The sequence below is a fragment of the Artibeus jamaicensis genome, unplaced genomic scaffold (genome assembly GCF_021234435.1).
Source record: "Artibeus jamaicensis isolate MK-2021 breed Jamaican fruit bat unplaced genomic scaffold, CSHL_Jam_final contig_465, whole genome shotgun sequence".
Classification (NCBI taxonomy): Eukaryota; Metazoa; Chordata; class Mammalia; order Chiroptera; family Phyllostomidae; genus Artibeus; species Artibeus jamaicensis.
The window spans coordinates 31636352-31654245 of NW_026521843.1; the positions used below are offsets into that span (position 1 = coordinate 31636352).

Here is a 17894-nt window from a genome sequence, read left to right on the forward strand (position 1 = left end):
GGGCTTTTCGAATGTGTTCCTACACAAGTCTTCAAAAAAGCCAGCACTCTGTTTCGAATGCAAGTTCCAACCACTGCTCCACTTGCGCCAGGCAGCGAACTCTTACGGGTTTGCAGGTCGAGTCACTCAAAATGACACAGTCTTCTCTGGCCATAGGACTATCTGACTTGTCAGGAAAGCGCTAGCACTTTGGCTAAATCCAGGATCATAGGTAGCTTCTCTTTTTGTGTGTGGTGTTTTGTGTTGTTTTTATGTTGTGCCTTGATGTTGTAATACTCCTTTGCTTTATGAATGCGTGCGGTCATCACTGTCTTTTAGAAATGTTCCAGCAACATAAAGACAGGCAGAGTAAATGAAAACACTGTGGATGTTAGGGAATTTATTGGCCCCTGCTTTTTTTTTTCTTTTTTGGAGAAACAAGAGCATGAGATACTTGTTTTTATTTTTTAAAAACAGTCTTTCCTTCCTGATTGCATTCCCTGTCTTCTTTTGTATGTGCTTCATAAAAAGGAAAGTAAATAAGTTTATATTATGTCTCAGATAAAATGAAGACTATTTCTATACAAGGGTCCTTTTAGGATCTTGGAATCAGACGTAATACTCTTTATCCTTGTTTTTCTTATTTTTGTTGGCGCTTTTCGCACTGCTGGGTTGTTTCTCCTTTACAACAGCCCCATTGGACTGTGCTGAGTTACTGATGTAGTTTCGACTCTCGTCCACGTGGTATGAGCCTTCATCCCGGTTCCTGTACTTGTACATGGCATAGAGGAGAATGAGGATGCACAGGGCGGCAGCGGCTACTATCCCCACCACCATGCCCGTGGTGCTGCTGGACTCCCGAATCACTTCTGCTGAGCCTGGGTATGGCTCTCTTCCCCCTGCTCGGGTTGGGTTGGCTATAGGAAAGAGGATGAGAAAAAAAAACACAAAGTGATTATCAAGTTCACTGAATGCTCGAGACGTATATTGACATTTACCATCTATTTCCACGCCTAATGGAACAGCATCTACTGCTGTAGGAAACATATCCTGCTGTTGAGTATAGGATCCCTGTGCCCGATGGTCCCTAAAAACTGGACACTATGAATCAAAGCACTTGGCAAGTGATTGGTTGTCATATTTTCTTTCTCATAGATCTATTTCATTAACATGGTCTGGTAAGTTCAACCCCAAATATGCTCCATGCACCTCTAAAGGGCCATATTCATGTGTTAGGTGAAAAACTGTAAACCCAACATGGAAATAAAATCATAATGACCCTACATTATAACATTAGAGGGTATCAATTTAAGAATCAAAATAATGTTAGAGTAGAAGAAAGCAGAGCTAACTCTAGACTCTAAATCAGGGTAGCTAAATTGAGGATTATTTATGTGATCATGTTGTCTCATACAGTATTAAATATCATACTGAACAATAAGATAATCCAGATATTTTGACTAATCTAACTGCGTGGTTATAAAAGTGTGATTTTAGTCATATCTTTACAAACTAAAACTCTACTAATTCTTTTTTTTGTTAGAAGTTTATTTGTCTACATAAGTATTATGTATGTTTGTCATTCATTTGTTGGTAGCAGTTGAATGATCACCAAAACTAAATTTGGGAGGATAAAATAATAAAATATTTCCCCCAGTTTTATAGACTATGTGGATTGGCTTTGAGTCAAAATTCAGTACCTAATAGAGAATGATAAATAAAGGACTGGCTAGCCACTTTTATTCAGCCGGAAAAACCCTCATTCAATTTTTCCAGAGTCTGAAGAGTAAGAAAGCTCTTCCTCTGGAATAGGAAATGGACCACAGGGTGTTTTAATGTCTTCTGGGACTGAAAATGACTACAGACAGGGAGAAGCGTCTTGGGACTTAGCTTATAGATCAGAGGGGGTGAAGGGTGACACTTTTTCTCTACATAATACACTTAAATTTTTTTTTAGGCATTTAAAAGAATAGCAGCTATAGAGAGGTGAGATTGTATCCCATTTCTCTCTGATCTGAGGTCATTTTTCTTTATCAATTTTGTTTTCTGTCTTTCTTTGAATCTCCATCCTTTCCCTTGTCTTACAGAAGAAGATTACTTTTCAGATGCAATGGATTAATTTTTCAAAATTTTATTTATTTGAAAATTATGCTGAATTATTTAAATCATGAACTTAGATTGTGCTTTTATTTTACTACTATTAAACATCATTTAGGAATTAGTTTTAAATGTTCCTACAAAAGTTTCTATGACTGGGAATTATTTACCAACTCTAACTCTATACTGCTTTATAACTTCACCAAGACGTCTTCTGTCTACATGTGGGTTTCTTGCTGTTATTTTTTCCTTCTCCAAATAAGGCCTTGCAAATACAGTTACTTACAAAGTGATCACTTTCAGTTTCAAAGCAGCACTATGCTGTGTTCTGAGCTACAAAATACAGCAGGTGAAACCCTTCTGTGCTGATTGTACCAGGCAGTGTTGCTGAGGAAAGAGCCTTGGCACTGCTTCTGTGGCCAAGGGGAGACGAAGACTATAATCCACAGCATTTGATGACAGGAAATGAATTTTCTCTGAAGAACAGAACCTGCTGTAGGAACTCCGTCACCACCTGACCACCTTCTCTTTTAAATACGGTACTCTTGGCCAAAGTCTGGCAATTAGCTCAGCGGCTAACTTTCACTAAATGGCAACATTCTACCTGCTTATTGTGAGGCGTATTCTTTTACCACAGTGTAATAAGAGCTGGAAAAGAAATGTTTACTTCAATGTTACCTAAATCTTTCCCCCCCTACCATGTGGGGTGCTTTTGTTTTAAACACATTTTCATAATGAGCTCCCTTTGTCTGTCTGTCAGAAAGCAATGGGGAGAATGGAGATAAAATCCTATTCATAGAGCTTGTGATAGTAAGACTTGAAAGTTTTAATGACATGCTGGGCTTAAACATTCTATACCAAGAATATACGTGTACATTTTCCCCAGTTAGGAATTGGTATCATAAATGAACTATCTTATTCAATAATTTTAATATTTTTATCTTTTTAAATACTTCTGATATATTTTCACAACAACAATATACGTAGCACAACAACCATTTGATGTTAAAACTAGAATGATAGCAAAGACCAAAAAAAGCCACAAATGCCTCAATTTTGCTTTATGGTTACTTGATAAACCCCTCATGTTTAAGAAAAATACTTGCTTTTTTTTGCAGCTCCAGACAAAATGCTTATTAAGTCACATGCTGGCCTAAAAATAGCTTTGTAAGCCATATGTACACAAAGATTCTAAATATGTTCTTTATATAACCTACCAAGTAAATTGAAAACTCAATGAAGAGAGATTTTAGCCTGTGGCCACGCAGCTCAGTTGGTTAGAGACTCATCCTGATACACCAAGGTTGTGGGTTCAAGAAAGAGTTTATCCTTTTTCCCCTTAATTAACATTAAAAGTTAATCAACACAGGTATTTATTTTTTTAAAGATTTTATTTATTTACTTTTAAAGAGAGGGGAAGGGAGAGAAACATCAGTGTGTGGTTGCCTCTCATGTGTCCCCACTGGGCACCTTGCCTGCAACCCAGGCCTGTGTCCTAACTGGGAATCGAACCTGCAACCCTTTGGTTTGCAAGTGCACGCTCAGGCCACTGAGCTACACCAGCCAGGGCTCACCACAGGTATTTATATAGACCTGTTTGGAGTATGTAGTTGCTTTCATATATAGTTTATTACTTAATAACCTTTTTCTGTTTATGCTTCAAATCTAAAGGCTAAGTGATATTTTTCTTAACTTTTGTGCTAAGATCAGGAGTATTAATAACAATAAATAAAGAACTGGAAGGCCCACTAAAATGTTAATGGGACATTTCTCTGTGATGTGCAATAAAAGGCTAGAGAAATGTACATATATTCATGAATTATAAATGTGGTTTCACTTACTGACTGTCATTAATGGTTTATTTTGATGATCACTAAAAACTATTTGGGAAAATTTTATATTAATTTAAATGTAGAGAATAGTATAAATGGCTAAAAAAGCTAAATGCCTTTTTATATAATTTGGTTAAAATTTTACAGAAAAAAGATATAGTCATCTTTTAACCATTTTGAAGATGTAAAGAATAAATTTAATCAGAGAAATCCATAAACAATTCTTAAATTTCATGGACTTACGAATTTTGCCTTCCCTTTAAACTCTATAATAAATTAAATTAAGATATTTTAAATGATGCAATCTACATTTTTTTCCTCGCACTTCCTAAAAATGAATAAAAGAACTATAATTTACTTTCACTCCAACACCCTTTCTCTGTCCCAACAGGTAATGAGAACACTTAAAAAACAGGTAAAAGATAAAGGAGGGGACCTAAAAGAATGGAAAACATAGAAATTAACAACAAGTCCTTGAATGGTCAAAAACTGACTGATTCATAGGAAGCCAATTCATTATATCAGGCCTAGAGGCTAAAAGAGCCCAGGTCAGTAGAAAGCTTCAACAGGACTGATGGTCCTATTTGGACATAGGCAAGTTGGGCAAGTATTCGACTGTAGTGATAACACACATATTCTAATTAGAGGGTGGAGTACTAGCAAAAAAAAAAGAGCAAATAAAATAGCCTAAACATTTAGTTCCATTTATACTTTCTACTTCAATAATTCTAGTCATATAAGGAATTATGAATTACCTACAATTTATGTGAACACTGTAACAACAGAGGATTTTACTTATTAAAGGTTTCCCATGTAATTCTGACTATTTCCATTTTACTGAAAGGCGCCTTGACGTCATGTCCCCTCGGAGCCCACTGGAGTGGTGTGGACACTGCTAGGTCCTTCACATGTGGGCAAAGTGCACACACACCCTCAATGGCAATATAAAGGCTAGATTTTTGCCTAAATGAGTCAGGAGCTATTCATTGTACTTGCAAGGACAAAGAACTGTCACCAGGGATTTGATCTCTCTCACATAAGCCACTTTTCAGCCAAGTGGCTATGGAACTATTCCCAGGACTGCTGCACAAGTAGTGTTATCTTGAAGGACAGACGGAAAATGGCCTTTAATTCTGTCTCTCTGTCTTTGCCTCTCTCTCTCTCACATATTTGGCCAGATCTGACTGTCTGTAGAAGTTTTTCCCATGGTCTGGTTTGGTTCAGATTTATTAAGAATCCTTTATGCTAGCTCTCTGAATTTACTTGTTTTCCATTGTCTAATATTGTGATGACCTAGGTAGGCATTGCCTTTCCAGTGTTAGCATAGCTCTGAACACATTTCCACATCGTACCCTGAAACCAGTTTATTCATGTTAGATAATTCATGGTGGAAAATGTACAGTATTTTCAAAAGACATACCCCACTACTTTACCATATAAAAATAATAATAAATGTATTTGATGCTTTGCACTAAAAAATTAAAAAGTACAATATTTAAACTGTTCTCATCCTTATATTTGCTGAAATGGGTATTTTAAACTACCATGACAGGAAAAGAAATTGTGCTGATGTACGTTCTTGCTTTATTTTTGACAGTCCCTAGCACTGCGTCTGTGAAAGAGCATCATTTCCCCAAACAGAACCTAATTAGGTCCAGTTAAGAAACACCACGGTACAAACATGTTTAAGAGACATATTAGGTCATAGTACAGAGACCTATTTTTGGCAGGTCTCATTTCTTCCCCACTCCTCTCGTCCACTGTGATCATCAGCTCTACACTCCTCCCTCTTCTTCCTCTTACTCCATCCTGTCCTCTCTTTACCTCTTCTGTGTGACTCTCTCCCAGCTCGTCACTTATCCTTGAATGTGGCTCTCAGCATAGCGTGTCCCTGCCCACTCTCAGGCAAATGAAGGTCCGGCCAGCAGGGGTCAGCACTCTTTGCCTCTGGTACAAATTCATTACTCAGCAAGGTGTTCAAGGAGTGACAAGATTTACTGCCAAGTTCCCAATTTCAAAGCATAATGTTAAATAGTCCTTACTGTCCAAAAAACATCTAACTGTGATTGACTGTTTCACCAGAACACAGTCTTTGTGTTTTATATTGGCATGCTTTACTTTAAATTTTTAACTTCCTAAATTTGCTTATAGAATAAAATTATATGCTTTATCAAAACAAATAATATTATCAAGTAAAAAATGTATTATGCAGATGGGGATGTGAGGAGCACATTCAGTGATTAAGCGTTGCGCCAGCTTTGTATCATGAAGTGACTAAAGCCTGTATTTATTGATTTGTCACCGAACGTTATCTAGTCGTAAACTCAGTGAATGCCAAACCAGAGTATAAAGTCTGCCTTTACTTAGCAAAATGATTCACAGGTGAAGTTCTAAAATAACTATGTATTATGAAAGGAAAATTTTTGAATATTAATGAATTTCTCCAAAGAGGTTTCACTTCTCAATGGGAAGCATTTGGCATCCTTTGGTTACTCATTCTGAGATGGGAAACATAGCAATCGAGTATTGTTATTAAAAATACACTCACTCTTGGTTTAGGTTTTTGCAACACTGCACAATGAATGATGCTTTAAGTCCTAAATCCTGTCACATATAATGAGGGTTTGGTGGATGATTGTGGGACCTTATAGTTCCGCTGATGAGTTTGCCAAGGCAATAACCATGCCAACAGATGCTCTTTTTATCACTCAAATTGTCATTTTTATGAAACTATTTTGTATACTTGGATGAGCTGTTCTTTCAGTGTAATCTTGTTATATTTATGTTGTTTTCCAAAGTTAGCTTTGTAAGGGGAGACTATAGTTTCCAGGCAATTTTTATTGTTGGTTTTATTTCTTCAACATAGACTGTTAGTGAATAGGTACGTCATCGACCATGACCTTGTCACATCAAGGATGAAGCAAGAGTTTCACTATATACTGATGACAATGAAAACCCAGGTTTTGAGCTTGAAGGAAAAAAAGTTCAAGGAGACTTCCAATCTTAAGAAATAATAAAGAATAAAATATACCAATAATAAACAAATGGACATGAGCTATATAGTTCGTATCAGGAGGTTATGTAAGATATCATAAAATGTCATAATAACCAACATATATGCATCATTCTGCTACCTAGAATTGTTAGATATCCTTTCTTGTAAAATCCTTTTTAAGCACCACTAGCAAAATGCATTTATTGAATTTTTTCTTACTAAGAGTCTTTAACCAAACTTCCCAGTTTTTATCATTGATTAAATTAAAAGTGATCAATTTTAAATTTCTGTCTCCATCCCACATAGGAACAGGAGCTCCTTAAATTGGTCTCATTAGACCAGACTTCTGTACTGTGTTTTAATAGATGTGGCAGTTATTATAATTCTAGGCTAGCCTCGAAAGTGGTTTCAGATTTATGGGGAAAGATGTGACTTTTCCAGTATCCAGTTTTATTAATACTGTGAAAAGAAAATTGAAAACGTAGGCTCCCGGTGTGTTTGTGAATTGAGATTAGCACAGTTTCTCCCCCCAGTCTCCAAAAAAAACAAAGTTTATTATATTTTTGTCCATTTTAGTGCTTCAGTACAGTGTGGGTCAGAAGAAACTATGCCGCAGTCATGCACAAGAGCACATGTTTAAATACCACAGATGCAAGAAAGCAGGTAGGCGATGATTTACACGGCATGCACTAATTTTGATGCACACTGCAGTTTTCTGAGAAGTGATGAATGCCGTCAGATCCCTCCCGGTCTGCCATCTCCACCCCTGCCCTGAACGTTCCAAAGCTCCCTCCTGTAGGTCAGACAAAAGGCTTGAAAGGGGACATATCTGAGACATCTTGGCCCTTCCGATGAATTGGAGATCCAGAAGGAACTTGGAAACCAGTAAGCCTTTACTACTCGTATGGCTCCCGGGTCCTTTCTAGTCTGTCCACAGCTACCTACTCAAATTTGTCTTCCAATTTTCTCAAAGAAAGTTGCAACGAGTAGAAGAGGGGAAATGGAGACAACTGTGCTTAAAAAACGACTTTTAGAAGAGTCACAATGATAACTTTACTGTTGTCCCCCAGTCTCCTCCATGCATCAGTTATACTTCTACCTTTCTGGTTGGCTCATATGGCCTCTCTCCTCCTGCCTGGCTGTGTACTAGTGATTCCTCAACACCTAGCTTAAACACCCTGTCTTCTACAAAATTTCCTGTAAGAATCTTCACAAACATTCAATAAGCAATGGTTATGTTCCAGGGACAGCACAAGGTGCTGGGGGTGAAGCAGATGACCAAACGCACTTGACAGCTGCCCTCGGAACCTTGAAATATAATAAGAGAAAGAGAGGTACAGCAAAGAATCATGTAAACAGATTGGAGACAATAAAAAACCCCCATAAAATTACATAGAAAAAATAATCAAAAGTTTTCAACAAATATTAACAATTTACCAGAGAATATATAAGATATTGAGAATACCGAGGTAACTAAGACAGCCATGGGTTCTATTTTCTTAACATTTATATCATCAGATTCCACTCAAAGGTAGGAAAGGAGCAAATGAGCAATGGAGAGCAACAAACAAAAACTCATAGACCATAGTATAATGGCTACCAGTGAAGGGGCTGGGGGAGATAAAGGGTAAAGAGGGTCAAATATATGGTAAAGAAAGAAGATTTCACTTTGTGTGTTGGGCACACAAGGCAATATACAAATTATGTATCATAGAAATGTACACTTGACACCCAAATTACCTTTTTTAAAAAGATTTTATTTATTAAGTTTTAGAGGGGAAGGGAAGTAGAAAGAGGGAAAGAGAAACATCAGTGGGTGGTTGCTTCTTGTGTGCTCCATGCTGGGGACGTGGCCACAACCCAGGCATGTGCCCCGACTGGGAATCGAACCCATGACCCTTTAGTTCACAGTCTGGTGCTCAATCCATTGAGCCATATCCGTCAGGGCTACACCCATATAATCTTATTAACCAATGTTACCACAATAAACTCAAATTTAAAATAAATTATTAAGAGATTATAATTACTGATTCAAAGGAGATTTTTTTAATTAGAGTGCTCTATGACTCTTAAATTTTATATTTTAATAAAATAAACATTAAAAAATTTAAAAACAGTATACTGAAAATAAAACAGAAAATATAAGGCCCATGAGTTAAATGTAAAAAAATTCAATGACAGAAGGCATAAACATCAGGCAGTAAGAGAGATAATAACGGGGAGGTGTGTTTTGGAAAGTAAAGAGCTCCGTGAGTAGAAGGTATCTGGCAGGGCACTTAAAGAAGGTTGACCGAGGCCTTCTAGTGGATCCTGAAAGGCCACTGATGGTTTCTAACACAGGAAGACATGAGCTACAATGGCCCGAAGCTGGTGAGAACAGAATCAAGAAGACTTATGTTTTATTTCTATTGGGTTGTTCCTTGTCTTTCAGACTAGATTGCTAGTCTTTGGTAGTTTCCCCAAAACTATTTGTCATTCTACCATTTCTCTCACCTTCCAATAGCTAATGCAGATTGAACACACTAGCTGCAAAATGTATGTTTTCTAACTGAACAGAGTAAGGGATTTGTGTAAGTTTATAAATTTTCAGGAATAGACTTGGGTAGATGTCACCATTAAGAAAGTGTGAAAGACCTTTGATTTCAAAGTGTTAGTAAGGGTAATAAGCCACTGGGCCAAACACTGGCAGTGACATTGCCTATTTCTTCATAAAATATTTTGACCTCAATATTTTCCAAACTTTTGCCACCTATAATACCTTCAGTAAAAGAAAGTTAATGTAGTATTAATTAAACTAGAAATCATTTTTCCTGTGCTTTGCAGAATTAGAATGATGTGCATCAATGCAAATAACGTGTCTGCATTTATTCCCCCATGTCTCCAAGTACTATGTGCTTAATCACACTGACTCCATGACTTTTTAATTCAATTTATTAAGGTAACATTGGTTAATAATATTGTACAAGTTTCAGGTGTACAATTCTACAATATAACTTCTGTATATTGCATTGTGTGCTCGCCACCAAGAGTCACCTTCTGTCACCTTATATTTGACTCCTTTTACCCTCTTCACCCTCTCCGCCTGTAACCGCCATACTGTTGTCTGTGTCTATGAGTTTGTTTCTTTGGTTTGTTCATTGCTTTTTGTTTCATATCCCACATACGAGAGTGAAATCATATGGTTCTTGTCCTTTGACTTATTTCACTTAGCATGATAATCTCAAGATCCAGCCATGTTGTTGCAAATGGAAATAGTTCCCCTTTATATATTAAGTCAGGTAAGTTAGCAGTCTTCAGTTTGACTAATTTGGGTGCCTATTTACATCACATCATCTGACACTCACAACACCACAGGTAGTGGAGAGCTGACTTGGAACTCTTTGCTCAAATTCAGCAGACTGGTTGCAGGAGTTTCTAGGGTACTTTTTATTCCTGCTGCATTCAGAGTGATGGAGTTGAAAAGGGCCTCATCAGTCAGGCCAAACTTTCCATAATTGTCAAGGAGAAGAAAAGCCAATAGGCAATAATTGAGAAAATCTGTTTTAAAGTTAAGGAGCTTGGAAAGTCTGTGTTTTTCATCAAAATGTATTACATTTCAGAAAATGCGAGAAGAGTGATATTTTGAAATGTAGATGACACTCTCTATTACTCATTTCTACTCCACTCAGCCCCTCCGTGGCAAAATAGCTTCTTTTCCTGGAGACTCATTGACTAACATCCTCAGAAATACATACACTAAGAAATCACTTTTCTTAAAATGCATTTCACAATTTTACATATAGAAAGGTTAACAACCAATCTTCACATAAATCTAGGGGATTAATTCCAAGGAATCCTAAAATCTGGAACCAGGAATCTTGGAGGGATCTAGTTCACAGGCAGACAAAAGTGGCACCAAGGTTACAGCCAGAGTAATAGTGTGTGTGTGTGCGCTTGTGAACATTGCAGCATTCCTTACAATTCTCTGACAGCAGTAGCTACAATGACCTTTTGTTCCTCTTCCGAATTTATAGGTAAAGTCAGACTTTTGAACTCCAAGAAAGATTTTGTAATACCTTGGAGCGAACTTGAATATGCTGAATTATCAAAACCCTCTTTCTTTTTTTTTCTTTTTTTAAAATATTTTTATTTATTTTTTGAGAGAGGGGAAGGGAAGGAGAAAGAGTGGGAGAGAAACATCAATGTGTGGTTGCCTGTCCTGAGTCCCCTGCTGGGAACTGGCATGCAACCCAGGCATGTGCCCTGACTGGGAATCGAACCTCGATACTCTGGTCCGCAGGCCCGCGCTCAATCCACTGAGCTATGCCAGCCAGGGCCTAAAACCCTCTTTCTTAACTTCCTCCCGAATATTGCACAGGTTTATCCTTAGTAGATATATTTTCACCTGATGCTCAACATGGCTAGTATGACTTCTGACTCAGTGCATGGCTTACATTTCTTTTCTTAATTAAGAAAAGAATTGTTACCTTTATTGAATTATTATTATATGGCAGGCTCTGTGCTGTGTACTTTATACACATCATCTAACTTATGTCTTATAACAACTCTGTGATGTAGGTATTATCACTACTTTACAGGAAAGGAAAATGAGCCTCAGAGAGGTTATGTTATGCAGGCTTCATAAGTGGCACAGCCAAAGTGTGAACTCAGGCTGCCTGTCACAGCTTTATACACTCACTGCGTGTGCATTTATGACTTGCAGAATCATTTATCAATATTCCTGATTTTATCATTCCCTACAGAACTGAGCACTTTTGGCCTCTTTTTTAAGCACCTGCCCAGTTCCATCGTTGGCAGCCACATTCCCCTGCACCCGCTGCCATCTATCTTCCCTTTCCAGAACAACGAGTTCTCATTCCTGCACAATATTAGGAAAGCAAGGCAGAGTGGTATGGGGCACGTCAGACATTAGGTTCTATTCTAGGCACTGCACCTAACTTGCTGAGTGACCCACAGCAATTCACTATCCTCTGTTAATGTGCTTTCATCAGAAACACAAGGGTGATACATTATTTACCTCCCAGGGTATTTGAAAGCTGGGTCTATGAACATGAAAGTGCTCTGTCAAACCAGCATTGGTCTGATTATTTTCCCCGTGTCTTCCATACAAAAGGTATTGGATCAGCAGCAGTCCCAACAGGTGGACAATTCCACAGTATGTACTGCATACCATGGCTCAGTCTGTTGTGACAGTGACCACAAAGGACATTATCTCTGCAGGGTCACTGGATTCAGGGACTTCCCTTTCATGGACAGAGGCCCTATAAATTCACATGGCAAACGACCATTTACTTTGCAGGGTATGGTTCAGACTGTTAATTGTCATGCTGCATATGGAGCTCATTCCTGTTGATCTGTGAAACCTCCTATCTTTATGGACCATGCTCTCTGGCACCTATGGTGGGAGTGAATTAAATTTCTTCCTTTTTATAATTTTATTATGATACTTTGTTTTTAGGTTTCATGAAATTGATCATCCAAGACCACTCTGTATTAATAACAGAGAGCAAGGCTTATTATCTTGGAAATAATAACTATTGCTTAGGTTTTAGGGTTTGTTTCTAAAATCATTAGGTCAATTCTCTTTTTCTCCCCTTTTTTACCTGCTCTGGATGCTCCCGAACCAGGTTCCTGCACTGCAACTAAGTCCAGGTCATTCTGGGTAAGGAGGCAGTTGTACAGTTTCCCTGACTTTAAAACTGGGTCTACTCACTTCGGGTGATCATTTATATATTCCTGTCAGGAAGCTGTTGCTGTCTCAATTTTCTTTTGTTGGAAAAAGATCACATTTTTTCCTGGCAAAAGTGCAATAGCTGAGGTGAAAGATTAAGACAGCTTCCCCACTGAGCCCAATAGAAGGAATCACGTCAAGTCTAGAATCGGGAAATGGGGAAGACAAGCCATCTTTCATGGCGGGAGGCTGCACGGCGGGTACGGCCAGTTAAGGCAGGCACCCCAGAGTGCACCTGAATGTTTTAGGAGGAAGAGCAAGTGGATTATGAGAACAGGCAGGAAAGCTAATCATTCCTTCTCTCAAAAGCTCTATAGGGCAGAAACCTGCATTTTTCTCCTCCAAAAATAAGAATAGCAGATGAGATTATACCCTCTTCCCATCCCGGCAAGCTAAATTTATCCAGCTGAAGCGCTGCTCTTGCTAGTTTCACAGTGGACACTGAGAAAAGTTTTATGCTGATAGCACCCAAAAACACTTATAAACCTTCCTAGATACTGAAGGGCCAATTACGAACATCTCCCCTTCTTGCATAGATACAGGTTTGTTTTCATTTGTGACATGGTTTACTCAGTTAATTTTCTGGCACTGCTAACAAAAGCTAATTTATATTATTAAGTGCACTACATGCACTGTCTCTTTTATCAATACAATGACATCATGAGTAACGTTATTCACACCCTTTTAGAGATGCAAAAAATCAAACACACAGAGGTTCAATGCTGTTTCTAGTTATACAGCGAGTGGATGGACTGGGATGGGATGGGCACTCAGATACTCTTAACATCCAAAGCTTGCTCAAATAAAATATCAAATTCGTGTGCTCCCAGATGTGGCAACGTTGTACTTCTTTTTCTATATGTTTTTTAAATTTATAGTTTTTAAATTGATAGTTTCTGGCTATCTTTAATATATTTTTAAAACCTGGCAAATTAATAAAGTATTACTTGTTAGGCTCTTATTTATGTTTCAACTATATTTGACATACATTATGATATTTATATATATTATGAAGTGATTATTCCTATGTCTAGTATTTGACACCATACAGAGTTACAACAATATTATTGACTATAGATTCCCTATGCTGTACTTTATATACCAGTGAATGACTTTGTAACTGGCAATTTGTACTTCTTAATTCCTTCACATCCTACCAACGTCCCTCCCATTTGGCAACTATCAGTTTGTTCTCTGTGTTTATGAGTTTGTTTCTGTTTTGTTTGCTCATTTATTTTGTTTTTTAGATTTCACATACAAGTGGAATCATGTGGTATTTGTCTTTCTTTGTCTGATTTATTGCGCTTAGTATAATACCCCTTAGATCAATCCATGTTGTCTCAAATGGCAAGAGTTCGTTTTTTTATGGCTGAGTCATATTCCATTGCGTATACACACCACTTCTTCTTTATCCCTTTATCTGTTGATGGACACTTAGGCTGCTTCTATATATGGCTATTGTAAATAATGCTTTAATGAACATAGGGGTGGTTATAGCTTCCCAACCTAATGTTTTGAATTTCTTCAGTTAAATATGCAGACGTGGAATTGCTGGGTCATGATGTACTTCTATTTTTGTTTTGTTGAGGAGACTCCATACTGTTTTCCATATTGGCTGCACTGATTTTATAATCCCACCAACTGCGCATGGATGCTTCCTTTTCTCCACATCCTCACCTACACTTGCTTGTCAATATACTGATGATAGCAGTTCCGACATGTGTGAGGTGGTGTCTTAATATGGTTTTCATTTGCATTTCCCGGTGATTGCTGATGTTGTTGAACATTTTATCACATGTCTGTTGGCCATAAGTATGTCTTCTTGAGAGAGATGTCTATTCAGATACTCTGCCCATGTTTTAATTGGATTGCTTGTATTTTGGGGGTGTTAAGTTATATGCATTCTTTATGTGTTTTGGATATTAACCCATTATTGACTGTATTAATGAGAATGCATCCCATTCTGTAAGTTGTCTTTTAGCTTTTTTGATAATTTTTTTTCCTTGCTAGAGGAGGATATATCCAAATGAATATCACTGAGAGAGAGGTCAAAGAGTCAACTGCCTATTTTCTTCTAGGAGTTTTATGATTTTGGGTCTGACATTTGTCTATAATCCATATCGACTTTATTGTTGCATTTGATGTGAGAAAATAGTCCAGTTTCATTTTTTAATGTGTCTGTCCAATATTCCCTACAAAATTTACTGAAGAGACTGTCTTCACCCCTGTGTGTATTCTTGCTTCCTTTGTCATACACAGATTGACCGACTAAAGGATGGAGTTATTTATGAGCTTTCTATTCTGTTCCATCAATCTAGGATCTATTTTTTATGCCAGTACCATGCTTTCTTGATTTCTATAGCCTTTTAGTATAGTTTGATATCAGGTAGCATGAGACCTGCAGCTTTATTCTTCTTTCTCAAGATTGCTTTGATATTTGGAATCTTTTGTGATTTCACAATAATTTTATGATTATTTGATAGAGTTCCATGAAAAATGCTTTTGGTATTTTGGTAAGGATGGCATTAAATCTGCAGATTGCTTTGGGATATTATAGATTTTTTAACAATGTTAATTATTTCTGTCAATAAGCATGTTATAGCCTCCCATTTATGTGTCTTCATTAATTTCTTGTTCAGTGTCTTATAGTTCTTTTACCTCCTTGGTTAAATTTATCACTGGAAAGTTTATTCCTTTCCATGCAATTGTAAATGAGATTGTTTTTCTATTTTTTCTGATAATTCATTATTAGTGCAATCAAAATGTAACTGAGTTCTGAGTATCAATTTTGTATACTGCTACTTTAATATATTCATTTATTAGTTCTAATAATTTTTATGTATTCTTTAGGTTTCTTTCTATACAGAATCATATCACCTGCAAACAATTCCTTTCCAAATGAGTGCTTTTATTCCTTTTCCCCATGTGATTGCTGTTGCTATGACTTCCAATTCTTTCTTGACTAAAACTATAACATAGACAATCTTGTGTTGCTCCTGATTTTAAACAAAATCAGTGTCTCACTATTGAGTACAATGTCAGCTGTGGGTTTGTTAACTATGGTGTTAGTTGTGTTGAGGTACATAATTTCTCCATGTCCCCACTTACTGAGTTTTTATCAAAACAGATGTTGGATTTTGTCAAATGCTTTTCTGCTTCTATTGATAAGATCATACAATCTTTATTCAATTTGTGTATGTGGTGTATGATATTAATTTACTTGCAGATATTGAATCAAGCTTGTATCCCAGGAATAAATATCACTTGTTCATGGTGTATGAGCTTTTAACTGTCTTGCTGAATTTGGTTTACTAATATTTCATTGAGGAGTTTTGCATCTCTGTTCATCAAGTATATTGGCCTACGATTTTTTTTTGTAGTGTCTTTTTCTGGTTTAGAATTCAAGGTAATTCTAGCCTTATAAAATGAGTTTGGAGCCTTCTGTCCTCTTCAAATTTTAGGAATAATTTGAGAAGGATAAGTGTTAATTCTTCACTGAATGTGTGATAAAGTTCACCTGTGGAGCCATCTGGTCTAGGGCTTTTGTTTGTGGGGACTTTTTTTGATTACTAATTTGATTTTGTTAGTGATTATTGACTTGTTCATATTTTCTCTTTCTTCCTAACTCAGCCTTGGAAGATTGTATGTTTGCAGAAAATGATCTGTTTCTTACAGGTTGTTAATACTTTGGCATATAATTGTTCATTATATTTACTGATAATCCTTTGTTTTTCTGTGGTGCTGCAGTCACCTTGCTTCTTTCTTTCCTGATTTCATTTATTTGGGCTTTCTCTCTCTTTTTTTCCTAATGAGTCTATCTAAAAGTTTATCAATTTGATTTATCTTTAAATAATAGCTCTAGGTTTCATTGATCTTTCCTATTTTTTTTTTAGATTCTATTTTACTTATTTCCACTTTCATCTTTATTTTTTCCTCTATTCTATTCACTCTGGGCATTGACTGTTCTTCTTTTCCTAATTCCTTTTGGTTTAATGTTAAATTGTTTACTTGAGATTTCTTTTGAGCTATGCATGTTTTTGTCATTTTATTGTTTTTGTAGTTCTCTGTTCTTTATTATCTTGTTCTGTGTATTATGACTTACTGTAGTACAGTGTTTGGATTCCTTTATTTCTTATCTCATAGATTTCTGTTTTGTGGTTACTGTGTTCATGTATATTATGTTTAGAGCAGTGTATTTTAAGTTGATGGTTGCTTAATTTTTAATGCATCCTAAAGTCACAGATTTTTTACTCACCCCCTCTACATTTGTTTTTCATAATTATTCTTTTACATCTTTTGCGTGTATCACTTAATTTGTTGTTGTAATTGTACACGATCTTCCTAATTTTGCCTTTTAACCTTTGTACTAGCTTAAGAGTTGGTTGATCCACTGCTTTTACTACTTTGTTTCTTCTCTACTTTTATCCATACTTTGAACAATTCTTTTCTAATTAAAGAAGCCCTTTAAAATTTCTTATAATACTAGTTTAGTGATGGTGGACTCCTTCAGCTTTATCTTGTCTGGGAACCTCTTTATCTCTCCTTCAATGCTAAATGATAGTCTTGCTGGGTAGAGTAACCATGGCTATAGTTCTTTGCTTTTCATCACTTTGAATATTTTGTAACAATCCTTTCTGACCTGCAAAGTTGCTGTTGAGAAATCAGCTGATAATTTAATGGGAGGTCCCTTATGCATAACTAACTGCTTTTCTATCACTACTTTAAAAGTTTTTACCTTCTGTTTAACCTATGACATTTTCATTATGATGTATCTTCATGTGGGCTTCATGGGTTCATCTAATTTGGGACTCTGTGCTTCCTGGATTTGTACATGTATTTCCTCTGCTAGGTTAGGGAACTTTCTAGTCTCTCACTTTGTTTCTTCACCTTCTGGTACCTGATGATGTGGATGCTGGTACATCTGATATTGTCTCAGAGGGCTCTTAATCTATTCTTTTTAAAATTTTTTTTTGATGTTCCAATTGTGCATTTTCTAATACCTTGTGTTCCAGATCACTCATTCAGTCCTCTTCTCATCGACTCTCCTATTTCCTCTACTATATTCTTCATTTCTGACTGGTTCCTATCTCTTTGTTGACATTCTCCCTGAGTTAATCAATCATTGAACTCTCCCTAAGATCATTGACCATTCTTATAAGCAATATTTTGAACTCTGTATTAGGTCAATTGTTTGTCTGCATGTTGTTTAGTTCTTTTTCTGGAGAGTTGTTCTATTCTTTCATTTGGGACACGTTTCTTT

At 36.7% G+C, this 17894-nt stretch overlaps 1 protein-coding gene across 19 annotated transcripts in view; it reads right to left on the reverse strand.

The window, feature by feature from the left end:
* Window positions 1-366: 366 nt before the first annotated feature.
* NRXN1 (neurexin 1) overlaps window positions 367-17894 on the reverse strand; it is a 1104034-nt gene continuing 1086506 nt past the window's right edge. For all 19 annotated transcript variants that reach the window (XM_053667086.1, XM_053667087.1, XM_037161205.2 and 16 more), the window contains one exon: window positions 367-896. In XM_053667086.1, coding sequence (XP_053523061.1) covers window positions 589-896 — 308 coding nt within the window. In that variant the 3' untranslated portion in view covers window positions 367-588. The remainder of the gene's footprint in view (window positions 897-17894) is intronic.